The 14,333-nt window shown below is 41.1% G+C and overlaps 1 protein-coding gene across 1 annotated transcript in view; it reads right to left on the bottom strand.

The window, feature by feature from the left end:
• Positions 1-14,333, bottom strand: part of Dnah14 (dynein axonemal heavy chain 14) — a 248,159-nt gene that overhangs the window by 102,809 nt on the left and 131,017 nt on the right. Inside the window, 5 exon segments of the mRNA XM_055609680.1 lie at positions 2,221-2,470; positions 4,703-4,911; positions 7,474-7,567; positions 10,243-10,452; positions 13,183-13,317. Coding sequence (XP_055465655.1) covers positions 2,221-2,470; positions 4,703-4,911; positions 7,474-7,567; positions 10,243-10,452; positions 13,183-13,317 — 898 coding nt within the window.

Below are 14,333 nucleotides of genomic sequence, written 5' to 3'. Positions count from 1 at the left end.
AAACTTCTGTTTTAATCTGTTCTTGTTACATTGTTGCCTTTCTCTGGAATTTGTTAGGCTCTCCTTTCCTGTTAAATATTTTTAAATCATAACAAAGTGTTTCCCATAAGAAGCCTCATATCAGGTAATAAAAACAACTCATATCTAGAAAAGTACAAAAGGAACATGGGCAAAATGACTGTAGCAACAATAAAAACCAATTGCAAGTCGATACTGACACAGCCTACCCTCAACAAACTGGCAAATAGGAAATGATGGTCCACAAGCTCTAAAGGAAACTACGCAGTGCTCACCAAAAATAGAACTGCCACATGATCCAGCAGTCTCACTTCTGCATAGCTACTCAAAAGAAGACAAGTGTTGTTTAGGAGATATTTGTGCTTTCTTTGTCACTGAGGCATTACTCCTATTAGCCATGACATGAGCTCCATCTGAGCTTCTACCATATGAGCAAAAAGGAAAGGACAGTGTGGAGTACACACAGTACAACATTCGACAGCTAGAAGAAAAAAAATCCATCCTGCATGACAACATGAGTTCACTTGGAAAATTCTCTGTTTAATGTCAGGCATAGGAATTCAAATACCAATTGACTTCATACAGAGATGAGATCTAAAAGTGTTGGTTTCACAGAAGGAGAAAACAAAGTCGTGGCTACCGGAAGTTGGGAGATTAGATGGGGTGAAATGTAAGAAAGATGTTGGTCAAAGGATACACAATTTCAGTCAATCAGGAGGAATTAAAATAAAAGACCTACTGTTCATAATGATGACTATTGTTAATAAGATGATGTTCTCCAGTGCATTAATAGCTCAACTTGTTAGACTTATGATGGTCCAAATATATATACCAATACTAGCACTGTTTGTCCCTTTCCATATTATTTTAATAAAACACATAATATAAAAATAGATACCATGTCAGATAATTTTGCCAAAAATCGGCTAGTGTTAGTGGTCTGAGTATGTTTGATAAGTTAGGTAAAGCTAGTCTAGCTCATCTACCAAATATACAGCATAAACATATGGATAAAAGATAAATGTTAGCTCACAGTTTGAGAGGTTCTGGTTGACAGGCCAACATGGGTGAGGTGTAGAGGAGGAGGAGGAGGAAAAGGAGGTAGAGGAGGAGAAAGAGGTTGTGCACCATTTTGGGGATGAGGAGCAGAAAGGAGGTGGGATCAGGCAAGAGCCAAGGCTAACATTCCCCCAAGGACCTGTACACAATGGCCTACTTCTAGTTAGGTACCTTCTCCTAAGCATCTATAACCAAGTTCCCAAAACATGAACATTTAGGGGAGACACTTCATATTCAAACTCTTATGTTTGACCTCTGACCTCCAAAAGGCTCATGTCACTCTCATAATGCACAATGCATTCAGTCAAGCTCTATGAGTTCCTACAGTCTTAACAGCCCTAGTATTATTTAAAAATCAAGTCCCAGGAATCTAGAGGGTGATATATTGGGAATATGGAACATGAAGCGGTCACTTCCTGTAACCAGGTTAGACTTAAATTTCCAAAGGAGGGATGGGGTACCCACCCAGCCAGAAAACCTCTGACCCACAATTTATAGGAGGTCCAGGGATAAAGAGGGAGCAGAAAGTGAGGGAATGGCCAACCAATGCCTGGCCCAACTTCAGTCTCATGCCATGAGAGAGCCCACCCCTGACACTACTTGCAGACAGGAACCTAACATAGCTGCCATCTGAGACGCTTCACCAGGCAGCTGTTGGAAACAGATGCAGAGACCCACAGCCTAGCAGAGCTCGGGGAATCTTGTGGAAGAGATGAAGGAAGGATTGAAAGAGCCAGAGAGGTCAAAAACACTCCAAGAAAACCTACAGAATCAACTCACCTGGGCCCAGAGGGGCTCACGGAGACTGAACCAGCAACCAGAGAGCATGCATGGGACAGACCTAGGCCCCCTGCACACATGAACAGATGTGCAGCTTGGTCCTCATGTGGGACCTCTAACGGCAGGAGCAGGGGCTGTCTCTGGCTGTAGCCTGCCTGTGGGTCCCTTTCCCCTTAACTGGACGGCCTTGTGTAGCCTCAGCAGAAGATGCTCCCAGTCCTAATTCAACCTGATATGCCAAGGTGGGTTGATATCCATGGGAGGTCCCCCCTTCTCTGAGGAGAAAGGGAGGGGATATGAGGGCTGTGGCTGAAGAGTGAAGACGTAGTTTCATCACTGTGACTGGGGGCGGGGGGAACTCACTTTTTGTAGCTCTATTTAAGTGCATGATTTCAATCAAAGCTTCCAGAATCCTGCACAGAGTTATGACAGCTGTCAAGCCCTGCACTGGATACGACAGAAAATTGCTATGAGTTTTCAGAAACTTGACCCCTTCTGGAACACTTTTTTTCATCATTGTTCCAAGGTACTCCATTCCTTGTTTACTTAAGGTTCTTGAAGTTTTCACAAGCCATGATTTAACATAAGGCTCCCATCCCAGATCAACGGGGTCCTAGTAATGAAAAGCAGAAGAAAATTTTATGTAAATAAAAATATGGCATTAAAAAAATACTTCATCACCCACCTCATGGTTAGATTCAGTACTAGTTAAAGCTAAAACAACAACAACAATAAATCACCATTTTCTGGTCTGTGATTTCTTTTTTAAATTAATTTATTTTTTATTAATTATAGTTTGTTCACTTTGTATCCCAGCTATATAGCCCCTTCCCTCATCCCCTCCCAATCCCACCTTCCCTCATCTCCTCCCATGTCCCTCCCCAAGTCCATTGATAGAGGAGGTCCTCCTCCTCTTCCCTCTGACCCTAGCCTATCAGCTCTCATCAGGACTGGCTGCATTGTCTTCTTCTGTGGCCTGGTAAGGCTGCTCCCTCCTCAGGGGAAGGTGATCAAAGAGCCAGCCACTGAGTTCATGTCAGAGATAGCCCCTGTTCCCATCACTAGGGAACCCACTTGGAGACTGAGCTGCCATGGGCTACATCTGTGCAGGGGTTCTAAGTTATCTCCATGCATGGTCCTTGGCTGGAGTATCCATCTCAGAAAAGACCCCTGGGCCCATATTTTTTTGGTTCTGTTGCTCTCCTTGTGGAGCTACTGTCCCCTCCAGTTCTTTCTATCTCTCCCCTTTATTTTATAAGATTCCTTGCACTCTGCCCAAAGTTCGGCTATGAGTATCAGCATCTGCTTTGATACCCTGCTGGGTAGAGTCTTTTAGAGGCCCTCTGTGGTAGGCTCCTGTCCTGTTCCCTGTTTTCTCCTCCTTCCAGTGTCTGTCTGTTTACCTTTCTGAATGAGGATTGATCATCTTAGTCATGGTCTTCCTTCTTGCTTAGCTTCTTTAGGTGTACAGATTTTAGTATGTTTATCCCATATTATATGTCTAATATCCAGTTATGAGTGAGTATATACCATGTGTGTCTTTCTGCTTCTGGGATACCTCACTCAGGATGATCTTTTCTAGTTCCCACCATTTGCCTGTAAATTTCATGATTTCCTTGTTGTTAATTGCTGAGTGTTATTCTACTGTGTTTTAAATGTACCACAGTTTCTGTTATCCATTCCTCAGTTGAGGGACAGCTGGGTTGTTTCCAGATTCTGGCTATTATGAATAAAGCTGCTATGAATATGGTTGAACACATGTCCTTGTTGTATACTTGAGCATGTTTTGGATATGTGCCTAGGAGTGGTATAGCTGGATCTTGAAGATTATAAATTCAAAAGAAAACTTTTGGGGACTTGAGACAAAGAGAAGCTGGGGAAAGCAGCTGGTCAGCTGAGGCAGAGTCAGCTCTCATCCTAATTGGTGTCCCAAATTAGGCGGATTAGAGAAGAGAGCCAATCACCACTGCTAATGAGTTTCATGTGATCGAATTTTTGGGGTTGTTTTCTACTTCCATACCACTGTCTTGGTAATGTTTTCTCCAAGTTCAGAGAGTCATATAGTAAAAAGGGCTTCAGGGCAATCTTTCTTTTGTTGGCAAAATAATTTGTATCAATACCCTGACCTGTCTGTCAGAAATACTGATGTTGTAGCTTCCCAGTGTAGAATTAATGACAGTACTACTTCTAGATTATGAGGCTTTGGGGGGGGTGTAGTGTGATTTATCTGTGTGCCTGGCCCTTCAAAGACTCTCCAGTTGCTGTCAACTGGCCTTTTGGGAATTTTTAGCCATCGGAACTGCTTGACTCTTGGATTTCTAGGAACATGAAAGAAAAATAAATAAATAAAAAGCCAGCAGAGGCTGGGAGAGGAGATTGAGTAGGGTTAGAGAAGAGAAGGCAGTTGGTGCAAGTGGACCAGCATAGTGAGAGGAGAAGGTAGCTGGGACAGAAGATGTTGTTAGGAGACAGCTGATTCAGGAGAAGCTGAGCAGATAGGCTACAACAGTGGTTATTGTTTGGAGCTGCAGTATTGGGAAAACTGGGAGAAGGGACTGGCTAAACAAACTGTTGGATGAATGGTTGGGAAAGAAATTAGACTGAGCGATCTACCCCCCCCACCCCCCATCCTTCTTTCTCTCCTAGCTAGTGTTAGGAGGCGAAACCAGGGAGACAAAGAAGAACCCACAAAGTAGCAAAAGACCAGCTACAAGTGACGCGCAAGGCGGGAACACAGAGCTTCTGAGCTCCTGGGGTCACTCCTCTGAGAGTGGAAGTGAAAGGGCAGCACGGCTTCCCCACGCGCCACCGCCCTTCTGTCGAGGGTCGGGTTCTGAGAGCTCACCAAGTACACGACTGCGCACCGCGTGATGGTCGCAGGGGTGGTGTGACAGAGTGAGTCCACCTCAAACAACACTCTGATCTTGTTAGTCAGGACGATCCTTTCGCTGTTGGCCAGGCACAGCGTTCGCGTCTCATCCAGCACAGTGTTCAGATTTTCTATCCACAGGGGGTCGGCTGGGCCATCTAAAACAATCCACTGCCAATCAAAGTCTGGGAAGAAAAAATATTTTTAATGTAGCTAAGACTAAGCTCAGATTTCTTCCATTACAATCTTGAAAGATCAGTTTCCTTTTTGTGTGTGTATCTGTATGTGTGATACGTGTGTGCGTGTGTGTTATGTGCATTTGCATGCACACGGGCATACATGTATGAAGGTGTATATGCATGCCTGTGCACGTGTGTGGAGGGTCAAAGTTGACGTCAGGTGTCTTCCTCGGTCATTGTTCCCTTTTATTCACGAAGCCAGGGTCTCTTGCTTGCTAATTCCTGCTGACCTGCCTGTCTCTGCATGCTGAGTGTTGGGATGGCAGATTCATATGTACCTGGCTTCTTACTTAGGTCCTGGGGATCTGAATTCCAGTCCCATGCAAGTGTGGCAAGTACTTTATTGACTGAGCCATCTCCCAAGCCTCTAGGAAATATTTCCCCAAGATAAAAACATCGTCCAAGGAAACATTAGAGTGAGTGCCTATGTTACTCTGGAGCCTGTGCTGGACTTTAATAAATTAGATTAATGCATGCATGCACACACACACACACACACACACACACACACACACACATATTCCAGTATTCATTATTGCTTTAAGTACTTTCTAGACATTCTTAGATTGCTGAAATGCATAATTAACCCTCAAAATCTGGGAAAACAAATGGGTGCATATTTGTTAGATAATGTTTTTGTGCACCGTGAATTCAAATGCTGATTTCTGCAAACAGAGACCTGGTTGCAGTCCTGACTTTGGTATTGTAATTATTCTGAAGCATCTCCCATCTTGATATGCTGTGAACATTGTTCTCCATCACCTTCTGATTGATTTATAAAGAAAGAGATGAATGAACAGTCAATAGCTGGGCAGAAGAGGATAAGGTGGGACTTCTGAGCTCAAGTAGAGAGTCTCAGGTGGGGAACTAGAGAGAGAGAGAGAGAGAGAGAGAGAGAGAGAGAGAGAGAAAGAGAAAGGGAGGGAGGGAGGAAGGAGTAGCCATGAGGACATGGATGGAACAGCCAGGGAGAGACTAAGATGGCAGGTAAGAGGCCATGCGGCTGGGAAGCAGGTCAGGCCAGCATAGCCAGGTTAGAACAGCTCCGTATCTGCCCAGCTGTGGTGCCTGAAGATGTTAATAAATACAATAGGTCTCCAGGAGCTAGGGCAGGCATAGGAAAAAAATCCTCAATTTCATACACTTATTTTCTCATACTATAATTTGTGAATCTGCATCATCTGCTTAGGAATACTATTTAGGTGTGCTGTTTCTAAGCACTATCAAGGGAAAAAATCAATGAATCAAGCAGAGAGTTTAAACAGTATCACACTCAGAACCCATTCACCCCCTTTCCCACACCAGGTAGTCTTTTTGTACTGAGGTGACACAGTATCCTTGACTCGGCAGCTTATAAACAATACTCAAGCACCTTTCACAGCTCTGAAGGCTTGAAGGCTAAGATCTAGGTGCTGCCAGATTGTTTGGTAAGAGACAGCTTCTTGGTTCAAAGAGGGAACCTTCCTCTTGCTGTATGGTCACATGATGGAAGCCTTTCCCTTGAACCTCTTTTCCAAGAACACTAATCCCATTAGTAGGGCCTGCGTGTGTGCACTAATTCCACCCAGAAGGGAACATCCGCTCTTTGTCCTCTGCCTTCCCTACGGCCCCACCTTCTAAGGTCATTGGCTCCAGGGTTGGGATTTTAACATGCACACTTGGGGAAGAGGGCATAGACATTCAGAACACAGCGCCGCACACTGTGCTTACCACCGTGCTCAATGATTTTAGAGTCCTCATCAGCCAGGGTAAGGGGGTCTCTCTACAGACAGGAGACAGCTAAGCACCTGGAAGACCTTCAGATGTCCTCAGTGAAGCAGAGGGAAGAGGAAGGGTCCAGATCAACACTGCTGAGAAGGCGGAGACCATGGGCTCTATCCGCTTAGCCCTTACCCTACAACCTCATAAGGAAGCCTAACTCTACCCAGTCGTACCTTCCTCAAAGTTATCATTTCAAACTCCAGGAAAAGTCCTTTTTAGAGTGTGGGTCACACAGGGTTAGCGTCCTGCTGGCGGAAGGGCTGCTATGAGGCTCAGTCTGGGATAGGAGAGGGCGGCTGAGGCTCTGCCAGCTCAATGGCAGCTCCTGTGGAGCAGGGGCTGTATTTATATGCCCACCCCATCATCTGAGACAAATCTGCTGGGACGGAATCACTTAGCTGAAAATGTACAGACGGTTTGGTGTTGCCGTTCAGAGACGGGAGGCTGCCACTGCTGTTTCTCCTATCACTATTTCTACCGTTAATACAACTTTGGCCCTAATTATTTATAAACCAAAAGGCCACTTAATCTCTAGTGGTTTTCTGTGTCATAATAAGATATGTGCGTACTGTAGGATTGTGGTGGGCAGACCAGAAATTTTAAGGAACCACACAAAGAAGTGGTAAATTGTATAGAGGTAAAGAATGAAAATATTACCAGTCAAAAATGCAAACAATACAATTTATGTTGGCTCAAAACTTACCTTCTATATTAATCACTTAGACTACATTTAATAGTAACACTTACTATGACTTTCTGGAATTTTAGCATCTTTTTCTACTTCCCTCATAAAAACACTGTTGTCGATATCTGCTGTAGAGGATGAACCAACCTGGAAAATCTAAATTATATAATGAACAATCAAGATGAGGTATTGTGCTAGCATTTTTCTGTCTTTGTCATCACTACCAAGGAACTACCATTTTAATATAGGCTTTTATAATTTAAAAATGTTTTCCCTAAGCCTCACAGTAAATACAAAGCAAAAAGGTGAATTTAGCAAGTCATTGCAAACAATGCTTACATGTAAGCATTGTTTGCAATGAAAAATCCAGTATCAGAGCCATCAGGTACATAGAACAAATATGAATAGACCTCAAGGCTGAAGGATTCTAGTCCACTAATAGAAAGGGACTTTAATACTCTGCTTTCACCACTATCAGGTCATCCAGGTGCAAAATTAGCAAAGAAACGGCACAGATAAACTGCTCCAAAGGACCATGTGCTCCAGAACAGCCTATCCGACAGCTTATAGGAAGGAGCTCATTCTTCCCACTGGCATGAGGAACACCCGCTTCAATAGTTCATGCCTTTGCCGAGAGCCAGCAAGTTTTGAAAGATAATCATAGTGAGTATTGGTGACCACACTGCAATATCTGCAACAACCAAGACCTTATAAACCACGTGCACACATGGAACTTAACAGCTTTGATTTTAATATAGAACCTCTCTGACCTGGAACTTTCCATGTGTCTAGACCATGCTGCCTTGAACTATCTAGCCACCTCTGCCTCCTGGGCATTGGGATTAACAGTGTGCAACACCACGCCTAGTGTAATTTAGGCTTTAAGAGCGACAGGATGACTGAGCATGGTGATGCAGGCCTGCCATCTCAGCTACTTGGGATGCCAGGGCAGAAGGATGACAAGTCGAGGCCAGCCTGGAAAACTTAGTGAGATCCTGTCTCAGAAAAGGAAGAACAGTGCAGACGTGTCTCTTGGTGGTAGAGTTTGTCAGTCACGCACAGGGCCCTGAGTTCAATCCCAGTTCTGCTCCCTCAGAAAACTGGCTCTTCAAAGACACAAGCAGAATCAACAAACCTTTAGCTGAGTTAAAGGAGAGAGAGCGAGAGAGAGAGAGAAAGAAGACTTACTTGACATTAGAGATGAAAACTGAGCCATCACAACAGATAAAACAGATTAATAAAAATTAAAAACAAAATGCCAATATACCTGAAAACAAACTAACAAAAGATGACAAACTCTTAGACACATGAACCTTAATCAGGAAGAAACAGGAAACAGTGAAAAACCAATAAGGAACAACGAAACTGAATCAGAAATAATGATGAAAAAAGTGTAGGACCAGATAGCTTCACTGCAGATGAGAAGGATACTAGTTCTCTTTCACATATGATAAAAAACTAGAGAGAAAGGAATTCCTCTGGCTCATTCCATGAGACCAAACTGACAAGAACACAATGAAACAGAAGTCAATGGGCCAATGACCTTCATCAAAACATGTGCACAATTCTTAAGCAAAACACCAGCAACCCAAATAGAATACTCTACATAAAGGACTTAGCTAGGATCAAGAGAGATACAGCCAGACAATGCAACATGGTTTACCTCAGAGAAATCAAACTCGATACATGCCATCAACAAAACAAAGCACAAAAACGTATGATCCCAATAGATTTTTAAAAAAGGCATTTGGCAAAATTCAGAATACCTTTATGATAAAATGGAAAAGAGTCCACAAAGAATATGCTGCTAAATGTATTTCAGAGTTTGGGACAATATAAATGGCTCCTATGGTAGACAGGAAACTCACAACTTTTCATATAGAAAGTATCTTCTTACTAATATAAAAATATAGCATCAGATTAACAAAACTATCTCTTTAAATGACTAGGAACTGATTTTCAAATCAAAGGAATACTTATGTAGAAATCTGAACACGTCTAGTCATTCCTTGGTGCCTATAGAGGAAACTGTTTCTAAGAAGCCCCAGAAAATACCAAGGCATAAGAATGCTTGCATACCCTATGTAAAATGACAAGGTATTTATATGTGACCTACACACACCTTCATGTCTATATTACTCGACCTAACACAAGTTAAAGGTCAGATGAGAGGTTGTTAGACTGTTTAGGAAATAATAAGGAAGAGTCTGTACACACTTAGTACAGACACCATTTCATTCCCAGGCAGTTTGGACCTATATTTAGGTGACTCTACAGAGGTGAAACTCATGAATACTGAGGCATAATTATATTCTCAAAATTGTTCTAAATTATGTTTGTATATTACTTTATGAGCTAGTAAAATGCAGACAGTTTTCTATCCTTGCTAACCCTTTGGCTTCAAATATCTTTTTGCTTATAGCTTACCTACTGAAAATTACCGATAGTCCTACTATTAGTTATAAGAACACATTTTCTTGTCACTTATATTTACTATTTAACAAATTTTGCATCATTTTAAACAAAACTATCTTCATTTCTTTAATTTGCTAGACATATTAGTAATACTGTATCAGGTTTTTCTCCATTTTAGTCTTAATTCTCTTTGCATTCCTTTTAATACAATTATCTTCAACTTTATTCTATGGTTTACTGAATATTTAGAAACTCGATAATGCATTTTTATTTTTAATAATATAACTTAAAGTTACAAAACTGTTTATAATACTTTTCACATGAATAGGTGGCTAATAATGTTTTAATAAATAACTTGAACTATGAAACTGTCTATATTAGTCAAAGGAAAATACTAAATTCCATTCTACACTTACATTAGATATATCTGCGATTCCTGACAATAGTCCATGAGCACGCTCTCTCTTGGAGAAATCTGCAGTGCTAACATAATCTCGAATTGCTGCTGATAATAACCCATCACGCCATTCCATGGTATTAATGTCCAGATATCCATAAAGTTCTCTAAGAGTGACACATTTTGGATTCAAAACACAGACATCTACTCTTCCTTTTTTTCCTGTAAACTGGGAGTAGGAGGTAGGAAATCCAAAGTTGATTTAAAAGTTAGTTACAGTACAATTATTTAATTTTTTTGCACAGTTGTTACCAATGGGGTTTAGGAGGTATCTTTTACATCAAACAAAACATCTCTATAAAGGTAGTAATTACAAGACACAGTAAAAACTGACTTGCATTTAAAAATTTCTAAATAACACAAGTAGCTACCTCAAGAAAAGAGGTCTCTGTGAGCTCCATGTGGAGCAGAGGCTCTGGCTGGGATGGCATGCTAGGGGCCAGAGTGAGTGTGGTGCGCCCGGGAAGGGGCGCACTTTAGGTCTGCCTGGGTATTAGCCACAAAATCTTAACTTACTTTGGCTGCTCCTGAACTGTTCTCTGTTTACCTCTTTCAGATTTAAGCAGGGCAAGGGTCAGATATATTGCCAGAAAACACATACTCACATACTGCAAAGTAAGAGGTTATGGGTACAGAAATACAAGTGGTGGGAATCTGGGAAGTTAAGATAGTAAAAACCCAGCTGTGGACACAGAGGTACTACGAGAGTTGCATGTAAGAGAATGTATGCAGCTGGTGCAGTTCAGTGGAAAAGACCAGAACTAACACATACTATTGAGGCCAAGATGGCATCAATCCACACTAACTAGTATGCAGTATGATGTAACAATTTGCTACGGCATCTTAAAAAAACAACAACAGAGTAGGTGGCTTAAACATGATATTTTTTCCATCCTTCTGAAGACTAGAAGACCAAGGTGGAAGGACAACAACTGTACTGGGTTAGGGCTGTCCCTCAGAGCCTCATTTTAACTTCGACTCTGCTTGTTTCCCACTGCACTGTGAGTCAGGGACTCAGCACCTAAGTTTTAGGGGAACATGATGTAGTACTTGAGGCCACAATTCACATTCAGTAATAGCTAGGACTTACACGTTTTCAAATAATTGCTATAGTACAATATAAATCACAACTTTTATGTTTACATTTTCACCTCGAATTGTGTGACCCAAATGGATCCCATTCCTTTAAAACTTTCACAAATACCCTATAATAACCCTATACTGTGTATTTTTAACTTCTTTTTACTATGCTTATTTATTTCGCGAATGTGTGTGAGCACCATTGTGCTCAGGACAGCCTGTAAGAGTCACTTCTCTGGTTTCACCTTGTGGGTCATAGGGATGGAACCCATATCATCAGGTTTGGTGGCAAACAACTTTACTCTTGGAGCGACCCTGTGGGCACATTCTGTGTTTTCCTTCTTGATGAGCTGCCACGGCTTCTTCACCCTACTTGTACCGTTCAACCACGTCCAGGGCAATGTTTTAACAGTAGCGGTGAAAATGGACTTGTCTCACTTGGTTGTAGGAGAAGCTCCCAGCCCGTCACCACATGAGTATGTGCAAGCTGCGGCTTTTCCATAAACTCCCCTGTCGTGTTGGGGAGTTTCCTGCCCTCTTTTTTTAACCACAAAGGGAAATGAAATGCTAACCATCACATCCCTTTTCTGTGATTTGATATGATCCTGTGGCCTCTTCCTCTTGTTTTATTATCATATGTACCACACTAAGTTAATGCTGGACTACTCTTGTATTCCTGGAGTGAATCTCACTTAGTTTTGGTTTATAACGATTCACTTCTCATCAGTGACAATTATTGCTTAAGAACTCATTGAGAACCGTTTAGAAGAGGAATTTATAAAAAATGATAAGAATTAGAAACTGTAACATGAACAGTTCCGGTAAAGAAATTTCATACTAAGAGAAAAAAAACTCCATGTAACCAAGAAGCCGACTCTTTAAGATGCTGGAGTATACTGTCATCAATGAAATCCTCAAATAACTGAAGTTCACGTGGTATAGTGGCGTCTTATTTTATACTGCATTAATACGCAATATAAGCTCTCAGGAATCCACAGACAGCTAATATTTATTAATAGTAATAAATATATCAAGTCCAGCATATTACACCAATGAGCTAAAAGATGAAACAGAGACTAACAATCATTATCTTTTATGTGCATGGGTGTTTGGCTTGCATGAGCGTCTCTGTACTGTGTGCATGGCTGTGCCTGTAGAAGCCAGAAGAGGGTATCAGCTCCTCTGGAACAGCAGTTACAGACACTTGTGAGCTGCCATGGGGATGCTGGAAATTGACAACACATTCTTTGAAAGAGCAGCCAATACTCTTAAGTGCTGAGCCATTTCTCCAGCTCCCTAACAATCATTAGCTAAGTTCCAATCACTAAAAATCCAAAGTTGTAAGGAAAAGAAACTTATAAATATGATGAAAATTTTCTAGAAAAAAGAATAAATTAATAGGCATAATGATAACATCATATTGAAATATTAAATGAATTTCAGGTAAAATAAGGAATAAAAACTATACATGATATTATCTTGGAGGGTTAATCAACTTAATTACAGAAGAAAAATCATATAAATATTGGAAAAGAAGTATAATTATTTTTATTTGAAGATGATTGAATTGATACTCAGAAATCAGTTGGATTCAGTAAAATAGCTAAATACAAAACATAGAAGTTAATCGTTTTATTTTACATTCCTCATCACCAGTTTGATATCTAAATTTCAAAATTCTTACTACAATAATTTCTTACTACAAAAATCCTAGCAATAAATCTGGTAAGTAGTTAAATGCATATGTAGAAGGAATAGATATGTATACGAAAGCATAAGCTATCACAGATGACAACGACCTTAATCAGTAGGTATCTACCTTTGACTCAGATTTCCACTCTTTAAGTACTAACATTTCGGCAACTGGAAGCGCTATTAACGCTTTCTCCAAAATTCTCCTGATTGTTGTCTTCCCTCCACACGTTGGGCCCACTAGCATCACACCAACACAAGCCTAAAACGAAATCCAGAAAAGTGTACTGAGGAAGTATTTTTTCAAGTGTCTCTTCACATACATCTCTGCCTGGACCCATCCACTTTTCTTTCATATAATCGTTCAATCCACTGTAATCTGACCTCTGGTTTATTGTACAGGCTAACGCTGAGGCGAGAGGAAATACCCCAGCCAGAGAGTACTTTTTAATTATTGGTGCTCAACACTTTCTTTTGCTTTCCCAATTTCCCTCTTCCTTGTGGCTTTCTGAACTACTGAGCTGTGTGACAATGAGTTTCCTCTTTATTTTTTCTTTTTCTTTCCGTGGTAGACTTTCCTCAGTCATTCTTGTTGTTCTCTCTCCTTTGCTGTTGTATTTAGTCTCATCACCTTGACCTTAAGTATGACCAGCATCTAGTGGTTTTCTAATCTATACATTTTTCTCAGTCTCTACTTTTACTAAATGTTTCCATCCCGATGTCTCATAAACTTCTCAACTTAGCATAACCTTTCTTTTGTTCCAAACTTGATCTCTCTCTTTCCCTGTCTTTCTCTCTCTCTCTCTCTTTTTTTGAGATAAGGTTTCTCTGTGTAGCCTTCGTTGTCCTGGACTCTCTTTGTAAACCAGGCTGGCCTTGAACTCACAGTGATCTGCCTGCTTCTGCCTCCCTGAGTGCTGAGGTGAAAAGCATGCACCACCACGCTAAGCTTTATCATTCATCTCTTTCAAGACATTTTCTTGATCTAGCTCTAATATTTGGGGGAGGGACTCCCATGATGTAGTTATTAATAGCCTTATAAGCAGAACAAAGGGTAGGAGTTTAGTCTGCAATAAAATGCCCACCTACAATCCTCATTTAAATCTCCAGTACCACACAAATACAAAATAACAAGAAGAGGAAGAAGAAGAGGAGGAAAAAGGAAGAGGAGGAAGAGAGGGAGAAGGAGAAGAACTAGTAGAAGAAGAGGAAGAAGAAGAAGAAGAAGAAGAAGAAGAAGAAGAAGAAGAAGAAGAAGAAGAAGAAGAAGAAGAAGAA

Source organism: Psammomys obesus, unplaced genomic scaffold, assembly GCF_907164565.1.
Source record: "Psammomys obesus unplaced genomic scaffold, mPsaObe1.curated_primary_1811, whole genome shotgun sequence".
NCBI classification, from domain to species: Eukaryota; Metazoa; Chordata; class Mammalia; order Rodentia; family Muridae; genus Psammomys; species Psammomys obesus.
This window is presented reverse-complemented; position numbering and strand designations above follow the sequence as displayed.